The sequence below is a fragment of the Gossypium hirsutum genome, chromosome D12 (genome assembly GCF_007990345.1).
Source record: "Gossypium hirsutum isolate 1008001.06 chromosome D12, Gossypium_hirsutum_v2.1, whole genome shotgun sequence".
In the NCBI taxonomy this organism is placed as follows: domain Eukaryota; kingdom Viridiplantae; phylum Streptophyta; class Magnoliopsida; order Malvales; family Malvaceae; genus Gossypium; species Gossypium hirsutum.
The window spans coordinates 3,373,017-3,383,608 of NC_053448.1; the positions used below are offsets into that span (position 1 = coordinate 3,373,017).

The 10,592-nt window shown below is 29.5% G+C and overlaps 1 protein-coding gene across 1 annotated transcript; it reads right to left on the reverse strand.

The window, feature by feature from the left end:
• Positions 1-6,745: 6,745 nt before the first annotated feature.
• LOC107956544 (la-related protein 6C) lies at positions 6,746-10,592 on the reverse strand. Its single transcript, XM_041108235.1, has 10 exons — positions 10,088-10,592; positions 9,929-10,010; positions 9,745-9,839; positions 9,584-9,655; positions 9,423-9,502; positions 9,267-9,345; positions 9,133-9,180; positions 7,659-7,727; positions 7,447-7,575; positions 6,746-7,376 (listed from the first exon to the last, which is right to left on the reverse strand). The coding sequence occupies exons 1-10, from the start codon at positions 10,481-10,483 to the stop codon at positions 7,155-7,157; spliced, it is 1,272 nt and encodes a 423-aa protein (XP_040964169.1). The 5' UTR covers positions 10,484-10,592; the 3' UTR covers positions 6,746-7,154.

Sequence of the window (10,592 nt, forward strand, 5' to 3'; positions counted from 1 at the left end):
TTTAAGTTGCTTAGAACATATACTCAGTCACCAGTCGGGACACTATATATAGATTTAGCATTTAGACTTCGTCTTATTCTCTACAAGTCACAATCAGAACAACTTATATTGTCTTTGAAATGAGAAATTCCCATTTACATCATATTGTCAAAGTAGCCATGATATTACTTACCCAAAAATATGTTATATATTATGAATATCAATATCATGCTTTTATGAAAAACGGAAATATTTACTAGGGAAGAACATACCAACGTGGGAAACCATAAAGTTCAACGAAAATTTAAATTAAAAAATTTCAGTTAAAGTGAAAAAATAATTAAGATTTATATATATAGATTACGTTTTCAATATAATTTTAGATAATTATTTGATATAAATACAATATCTCATAAAGTGTTTTAATTTGGAGATTAAAACCACTCCAATTAATGTTTTTTTTGTAACACCTCTGACTTGACTTAGGAGTTTCAACAAAGTTAAAAGTGTTACATTCGATCACCGAGGTGATCCTGTAAGAACATTCTTTTTACTTGAGTTGATTTATGTGAATATCATTTTTTTTTGTTTTTAAGAACATTCATTAATTTAAACCAGCTTTACTTATCAATTCAATTACAATATTGTTGAGGTGTAATTTTTAGGAAACGATTAGGTTTTAAAGAGTTTTTATCAAAATATTTAAGTATTTATAAAGCAACGGAAAAATATTTTAAAGTAATGGTTTTCTATATCGAAAAGCATGCAAATGTCAAAATTTTTTTAACCAGATGTCATGCTTTAAAATAAATATGTTAAACAATTTTAAATCTCCATTATAAAAACAAGAAAATACTTAATAATTTAAATCCCAAAATTAAATAATTAAAGATAGCTTTAATAGAATATTTTAATATAACGATAACGGAAAATGAGTTGCTAGTCCGAGCCCCTCTGATGCCATTTCGAGTTTTAGTTTTCTGTGCTATTTGAGAGGTAAGGAAAATGGGGAATAAGCTTACAACAGCTCAGTGTGAGACTGATCTTAAATCATTATATATAATCATACAAACAATAAAGTATTTAATTTATAGCATAAATAACAATTTAAGCATAATATAAGGAACAAATATTAAATCAATGCAAATGCAGAATATATTTATGATGTAATGCAAATGCAAATTTTCCCTCCCGTCCATCCTAACCGCCCTTGAACATTGCTTGACACACCATCTCACATCAAAAATTGACCATCCCGAATTTGTGTTTCCAATGACGATGACCGTTCACTTGACAAAAAGTACACAATAACATCATAATCTTATAATTATCATACATTCGTAATTTACTTACATATAACAATTGATATACTATATATAGTTAAACCCGTATATGTACTATTTTTTTTGTAATATAATATGTACTAAATATAATTTTATCTCACATTATAAAATTAATTAATTTTAATTATAATATTTGTTTTAATTATATAAATATTAATTAAATTTTTTTGTTTAAAGTAATTTAATTAATTTAATTGATCAAATAATAAATGGGATAAACACAAATATAGGAATTCTGATGATCCCATCTGATTATTTGATTAGGTTTATGGATGCAAAAGAATCTGATTCAAGATAAACTAATTGAAATTTAAGAGAATAATATATTAAAGAATATATTTTTTCTTATAAAAATATTATATTTAATTTTTTATTATTTATTAGATTTAACTTTAAAAAATATTTTATTTTGATTTTACGCCACGCTTATTAATTTGCATAAAATATAATTAATGTTTAAGGTAAATATTGATGATTAAAGCATGATTTTATATATAAGAAATTTTGGGTTGAAATTTTATTGGAAGCATTTTTTATAAACAATAAATTCAGATTAGATATTGGTAATTATAGATATCCGAAGAAATCCATCTATATCTAGTACAAATGTGTAACAAATAGTAATTTTAACATCGAATCTAAATCCATTAGACAAATTATCATTCCTAAATCTATACACCATCTCGGCCGCCAATGTCCCCGTTCCCACCTTAATTCTGTATTACTTCCCCCTTAACCTAGGAATAGGTTACAGTCAGAAATTGTAGCCCATTCCTGCAATTTAAGAGAATTCAAATCAAATGGTGGGCTTATTTTCCCCATCCTTCCCTTAATGTTCATCCCATTTGGTCCTCATCCAATGAATCCTTCAATCCACCGTTTGTTTGATGAGCATGATGATAACTTAGTCGGCAACTACCTTGACACAACTAGCTTCATGTAATATCTTTTTCTTTGTTTTAGATCCAAGTCATCCTTATATGTCTGCTCATTTTAAGTTAATGGTATGCAAGTCAATCATAAAGGCCATGTGGTTGGCAATTTATATATTAGAAGTAATTGAAATTTGGCCGACGTTAGTTATTGGATTGTGAAGAAGAGAAATTATGGCGAAGGGTTCCCACTACGAATTACATCATCTTGCTCAACTCAAAGTTGATTTCCCTTTTTGGAAGGGTTTGCTGCTCCGATTTTGAGGAAATTTAATACTATTTCATTATTACTGGTATGGTACTATATATGAACATTATTAGGGCTAAGAAAAAAACCCCATGAGACTGATAAGAGTGGAGCCGACAATTCCATTAGATTTGTGTTTTTTATAATTTAGTTCGGTTTCAATTAGATGATATCAATGAATCACAACATTTAGATTTAATTTTAGTTTGTTATATTAAACACTGAAAAATCCAAAAAATAACATTTAAAATTTTCAAAAAAAATTAATTTTTAATATATAGTTCAATATATAAATTCATTTACAATCTAAAACAAAAATAATTGTTTCTAAATTTTAAATATAGTTTGGGTGAGTATTTGATACATTGGTAGTGTATTTTTTATTTCATAAGTAACTTTAAAAAATTAACATGTATCTCTTTTTTTAAATATTTTTATTATTATTTTACTATACTCTTATAGAACACTTGTCAGCTCACTGGCTCTACCTATGCAGTCTATAAACTGTTGGATCTGGTGCTCTAAGTGTAGTATATTCGTTTTATATATTTGTACTTTTTCAAATAGATTGATTTAATAAAACTATTCATAAATTATATTAATATCATTTGTATATTGTCCTCAATGGTTTTTGCACGCAAAGCAAAATGGAAACAAATATTGCTTACCGGTTATCTAATGTTTAACTGGTACTAAGTGGTATTACGTGGTCGGGTCGTAATACGGAAAGACAACTTATATTAGTAGATGAACCTAAACATATCTTTAGTCTAACCGGAAATGAGCAAGTCGATTGAAAGGTTAATATGTTGTTTATCAAATCCAATTTGGGAGATGTTTTATCTTAAGTATCGGAGCAGATGACTCTAGAAGATAGAGACATAGATGTGACTGATCAGACTAACAATACATTGGAAAAAACCCAAGTAGAATGGATCACAAATCCATTAATGGATTTATTCACTTGTGACATTCATAGTGTGTTATTCCTTAATCTTGAGTGGATGATGGACTATGTATGTGTGACTCGTATGTTTTGATGCAAGTAAAAGCTTGAGTTCAAATAGATAAGGAACCGAAAACTAGTACGTCAGATATACGACTTTTCCAATATGTAGAATTACTACCAATAGTGAAATTCATAGCCCAAGAAATGGGTAAATGATATCCTCTCATTGGCATTACATGATACATGAAAACTAAATGTGGTCACGAATTGTTTGATTTTGTGATAAATGACTTAATTACTATTTGATAGTAGTTGACTTTTCATGAAGATGTAATAATTACCATGAGATAAAATAAGATTATATTGGGAGAATGAATTTATCCCAAAGAGATTAAGGATATTGATAGGTGCTAAAAGTAACATGTTTTAGTCTTATTCTTAAAGTGTTTTTGGGTGACTATTCGATATTAATGGTGAATTTTATGCTCCTAACAGCGAAAAAAACGTGATTTTTAGGGTTTTTCGGGCATTCTAAGACCTATATATGACAAAAATAAGAAGATAAGAGGGAACCGTCATAGAATATTCAAGAAAACAACTCGAAAAACACCATTGAATCGGATTCTGAAGCAAATTTCCATCAAGTGAAGACTCCCTTTTGATTTCTTTGGAGATTATTATGAGTTTCTTTGTTTCTTAATCTTTGGGATGTTTTTATTTGCATGTATGAACTAATTTTCTAAATACCTAGGAAGATGCACCTTATGATGAATTCTGTCTTTTGATTTTTATTTTACGCAATAAAGACTTAGATATTGTTCTCAATTATATGTGCTTAATTCTTGGTTTAATATTTATAAACTATTGATCAATGTTTGATGTGCTTAAATCAAGGGAGGAATAGACCCTATTTAAGAATAAATCTAGCGTAATTTAGTAGAGTTTCATGCAATCCGAGAAATAGGAATATATAAATCTACTGGATTAGAGTCAAAATAATAGTAAATCCATAGATCGAGCTAATGCGATAATAGGAGTTTTAATTAGAAAGAAATTTCAATTAATCAACCTAGAGTCAGTTGCTCTTAGTCTTGAATAAAGATATTAGCATAATTTAGGGATTTCTACGAATCAAGATACTAAGTGAAGAAATTACATAATTTAGATTGATAGAGATAGATGAAGTCTAGGTGAATTCTTTCCTAGGTAATATTTTGCTTCTTGGTTGTTAATTAATTATTTTCTTGACTTGTTCTTTGTCGCGTTCGTAGTTAATTAATTTAGTTAATTTTAGTTTTCAATCGATCATTCAAATTTATAGGTTAAATAATAGAAAGACAGTAATTACTAATAATTTTAATCTTCGTGAGAACGATATTTTTACTCACCGTAGCTATACTATTAATTGATAGGTGCACTTGACTTAGTCAAATTTTTAGTTGGTTTTGTGGACATTAGATATCCTAGTAAGGGTAACACACTTATGACAAGGTAATTGAATGAGCACTGATCGAGTAACTTTCGTAATGGTATGTAATTAGAGAGAGCTTAGTCACAATATTATAGTGAAATGAGTTTATGACTAAATGAGTTTATAATTAATAGACAAAAAGTTGGAACTTAATTATAAACCATTTGAGCCATAATTATATATTTTCAATTGATCCCTCTAGTAGCTCGCTAAAACCATAAATGAATTGCATATATAATTAAATTAACGAAAATGAATGGAAATGATAAATTTGGAGAAATGAGTCACATTTGGAAATGAATGTGTTTTCTCATAAGTATGAAAATGACTTGAGAACTAATTTAAGTTTTTTGAATTATTATTTAAATCAAATAATTGAAGTTCAAAAATAGAATTAAATTAATTGGTCATTGTGAATCCGCTGGATAAGGAAATTAAATATATTTTTTTATAGATTCTCTTACGGTAGAGTTGTCATAACTTTAACGGAATTAGAATTGGATTGAGAACATTATTTAATTGAAAATTATTTTAATAAATGCTATTTATTTTGGGAAATAGAAAAACATGTATTGGATTAGATTAAATTATAAAATGTTAAGTTAAAAGTCCAAGAAGCACATATAATTAACTACAGGAGAGGTCCAAAATTCCCTCATAATACATACGAGTGGTAGTAACCATAGTATATTTAACTAAGGTGTGTTGCCCCCTTCTCTTAGTTAAACTAGGAGACTAGTTTTTCTACCAAATAAGTATAATTTGTGCTCTATTAATTCAACCAGAATTCTCCTATCTTTCCCTATAAGTAAATGACACCATTAGAGTTAAAAACACACAACTTTTGAGATATTGTTATTTTGCATGAAAATAGTGAGAAATTTATTTTCTAAGTATAAATTATATTTTCTGTGAATAATAATTTTACCAGTTTCTATTGACAGATAATTACTTTCCTACTGAAACTAAGAAATTGTTTTTGGTTCTATGTTTGATTCTTGATTGCTTGAGCCCATACTTGAAACAATTTGTGATACGAGAATAGTGAAGAAGGTCGTTTGATTGAAAGCCAAAAATGTCTAAGATTCACCTCGCTCAAAGCACAAGTACTTTTCAGAAAAAGTTTATTGCTATAAATATTACAAACCGACTCAGTTTTCAAAATTTTAATTTTCCATTGTAACAAAAAACCGTTTTTAAACTAGATTTTTTCCAACAATCTCCACCGACAATGTACCAAATAATTTCTCATATAGTTTTTATCATACTTTTACATAGTCTATAATTATATATAAAAAAAACCCTAAATCTAATTTTCAGTGTCAGTCACGAATTCATTACTTATTTATTATTGTTGTTAAAACTTTCAAAAATTCAAGTGTTCCATCTCTTCTAAAATTTTAGTTATCAACATTTCCTAGTTGGGTTTTTTTTTTTGCTGTCATTACACATTAAGGGTTGTAAAATACAAATAATTTAACATATGAATATGTTCAGTGAAAACTGAGAGTGATTAAATCAAGGTTTAATTAGATTTTTAATAAACATTTATAATTGTAGATTTTACAAAATATTTTTTAGATCAATATATTAATGAAGATTTGAAGTATAATTAAGAAATTTTAAAATTTTCAAATAGTGCCTAAAAAACCATAAAATAAAGATAATTTTATTTAATTTATTGGGAGAATGTCTTGATTCACGGATAAGAGTATTATGTTATAAGCATAAGAGTTTAAGTTCGATTTCAAGCAATTATATAAAAAAAAAATAGGGTAAAGCACATATCATACGGCCGTAATTAACATTTCATAGGCTTAGAAAAAGAGAGAAACAGATATGTAATCTTTCAATTATTCAACAAATTAGAAACAGAAAACTGAAAAATGGTGTCCCACTGCCTGGAGGAAACTGCTACCAGTTTGCTTAAAAAAAGTAATACTAAACCTACATTACCCTAACCCTATATTTTCTGTATCCGTGTACGGTATATACCCATAAATGGTCCTCCAAATATAAATATATACATGTTGGACACATACACGAACCAAATACTAATGACGTGGAGTCAGGGTAACATAGTACTAAACCAAACCATACAACTTGAACTATTGGTAACATATTATAGACCACACTATGCATCGTTGCTACTTAAATCATGTCCTGTTTTCAGGAGATACAGAGCCATTCAAAATAATATAGTTGGAGAAGAGAAGAAAGAATGTGTCATCCATTACTTCACAGAGGAAGTCAATGGCTTGCCTCGCCCCATGGTGAAACCCTTGGTTCCATCTGGCATTCTGGGGCCCTTAGAAATCTGTTTTGCAGATGCTTCACACTGGGATGCGTTGCTAGATTGAGGAGATAATGCATGCTTGTTGTTTTGAACACGCCCACGCCCTTTCCCTCGCCCTTTGGCCCTTCCTTTTTTGGATCCCGTTGCAGTATCCTCAGACTACCAATAGCAACCAAATATCAATTCTCTAATGCTAAACGATTGAATAAACATTCTTTAATGTGCTTACATTGTTCTCAGTTGATTCAGTAGTATTGTTTGGCTGAGAAGAATCGTCAGAGGTTTCATTAAGTAATGAATCATCCTCGTCCAGTATCCCATCGAATTCTGATTTTCTAGTTTTCAGAACAGATTTGGGCTGCATTTTTTTGTTTCAATGTAAATGCTTAATGATCATAAAGTGAAAAAGCACAAATATTAAGAAAATGTAGTTTAGTATACCGTGAGTCCAAGCAGCAACCTTACTCTCAGTCCCTTTCTCCAATTCCTTTCATCATTTAACTTCTCAACCTGAACCAATATATATATATAAGCAACACTAACTACAACCTTATTTCAAGTACATGAACAAGTAACTACTAGGATTTGCAACGGGACAGGACAACTAGTCAATTTCTCGGGAAAGGACAGCCTTTATCTAAAATTGCTCTTAACCTAATCCTCCAAATCTATATACCTAGTAAGGTGCTTTTGGTGACATGCTTTTCTTTTACATTTTCGAAAAATGGTTAAATTTTAGTTTTGATCCGTCTATTATGTCTAACTTTGATATTTAATTTATATACTTTATTTTTTTGACATAATTTAATCATATATTTTTATAATGTTATTAATTATTCCAAATAATTAATATCATTAACTTTTCCAATCAAAATATTACATGATTCTATATCATTTGAATACCTTAACGCAACATTTGGTATGATGGAAAGTAGTCGCTTTTCTTGAGAATATAATTAGTTGGAAAGTGATTCCAACATTTGGTATATCAAATTTTATTTACTTCTCTTAGAATATAACTTTTCCTTAGAAATTACTTTCCTATGAACATGACAACATGATTTTCATGATAAAAGGTGGAAAAGTTATTTTCTCAGGTAGATTGGAAAGTTAGAAAAATTATTAAAACAAAATTAACCTTATTTTATATTGGCTTAGGATATTAATATATTAAAAAACCATTTTAAAAAAAAGTTATTGCCTTCTTCCTTTGTCCTCCTACTTGATTCTCTCTATTACTTCAACGAGTTATTCGCAAGTATTATATATATAAGTTTTTTTAATTTATTCCCAAATAAGTTTTATATATACATAATTTTATTTATGCATTATAGTATTTAGAAAATATATGTAAGATAAATTTGAAATAATTTTATTTTCAATTAACATTATAATTTAAAATTTAAAAATAATAAATTAAAATCTATTATTAAATATTTAATTAACACCAAATGCTACATAAGAGTCTCAAAGGTTGACACATGGCTTTGCATATTTTTTAGGTTTATGTTGTTTTTTCTACAAGAAAATAGTTAAATTTCAATGTTGGTCTCTAGATTATGCTGAAACTTGATATTTAAACTATACACTTTAATTCTAGATATAATTTAGTCTCTCCACTTTTATAATGTTATTAGTAAAGTCTAAATAGTTAATATTTTTAACTATTTCAATCAAAATGCTAACGATAATTTTTCTTAAGAACATTATTTTAACAGAAAAAAATGTACGAATCATCAAGAGTTAGAGTGGATGTTTTTAAGAAAAAAATTCTAATTAGTTTTTTCTTTTTTTTTTCAAAATGTTACAGTAGAATTTGATAAAGTATATATTTTTTTGATAATTGGAGGAGAATAGATTCTGGTGATAAGCATTGGACTAAGAAGGTGTTGATATTAGCAGTGCAATAACTTACCGCTTTCTCAGCGATGTGAGGTGAATCATACTCCACAAGTGCATGTAGCTTAAAGACAAGGGAAAGAGAAAAGGAATGAACAAGGGATAAATATTGTGTAACCATCTTTTAAACCCAATCTTCATACTTCATACCTTGTTACGGTTAAAAAAATCGGTTTTAGGTTTGGAAGAATTGGATTCCTGGGGATGACATATTCGGATATTCTTCACACTGTATCATCATACCATTAGTATCTACTGCAACACAACATACTACAAAACTGAAATAGAAATGTGATTAGAAACAACCTCCCTACTACATTAAAAATTTTGTCCAGGTTCTGATGAGAATGATCTTCAGGCAAATTCTCTACAATAACAGTACGAGCCTGCAAGCAAAAATAACATTCCGCCCTATGTTAATCCACTCGAGTAATTTAAGAAAATCTAAAGTCCCCCATATATTTTACCTGCACTTCCTCTCTGTCCTTTTCAGTGAAAGGGTGTTTACGTCTAACCTTCTTACCATCTGCACTCACAATCTTTCAGGCACAAAAAAAGAAAAGGACTATTACATCAATGAAACTCAAGCTTTTCTGTCTGAAAAGAACAATGAGACTAAAGAAATTACAAGCTTTGTAGAGGACCGAAGTGCTTGAGCCAGCAACTGGTTGGCATTGACGAGGGACTTGATTTTCTTTGTGGAAGCAATAAAAGATATGGGCACTAGAAAAATAGCCATTACTTTTCAGTGGAAATTTGTTTTATATTGAAAACAAGAACAAACTGTTGGCAAGCACCAGAAATTTGTTTACCATATCCTTCAGGATCTTTACTTATTTGCTTTGACAATGATTCATTTGCTAGAAGGCTCATGTCACTTAACTGGTACTCCACCTGATTTGTACACACAAATCCCATCATGCTTGAACTTGATGAATCAAAAGATTAGACAAGGAAATCAGAAATGGGACCTGTTTGATGATCTTGACGCGGAGATCATCTGTGAGCACATTCTTGGAAGAACAATGGGGTATGGAGATATTAGGATTAGAGATCAAACAAGCAGCACGTTCTTGATCACCAACTAAGAACCAATCAGAGGAGCCTGCCGCAGCAGCACCACCACCAAGATAGTGGAAACAAGGGTAATAATAACCCGAAATGGGGATTTGGGTATGCGATCTGGGCACGAACTCCTGTGCATGCGCATTGAATTTGAAAGAAACACCGTTGTTGCTACCACCACCATTACTACTACTGCTACAACTGGTATTTGTTGTTACAGATGTTACCATGGCACCTTTGGCTTCAAACTTTTCTTGGGGTTCTTCAGGTTTTTCCTCGGCTTCAGCTTGTGCTTGTGCCATTGCTATTTGTTACCTTTTGATCTCAGGTTTTTCTATTTGGTTTGGGTTAATGTGTGTGAAACATGGATTTGATGTGTTGTCTCTCATTGTCTCCTGAAGTTTAGTAACT

What these genes read in the sequence shown, in the direction of transcription:
- LOC107956544 (XM_041108235.1), bottom strand. Translation starts at nt 10,483, where the DNA reads ATGGCACAAGCACAAGCTGAAGCCGAGGAAAAACCTGAAGAACCCCAA. An exon ending in GCGTCAAGATCATCAAACAG is followed by an intron (nt 10,011 to 10,087) that starts GTCCCATTTCTG and finishes TGTACAAATCAG; the next exon opens with GTGGAGTACCAGTTAAGTGA. An exon ending in CTGAATCAACTGAGAACAAT is followed by an intron (nt 7,377 to 7,446) that starts GTAAGCACATTA and finishes TGCTATTGGTAG; the next exon opens with TCTGAGGATACTGCAACGGG.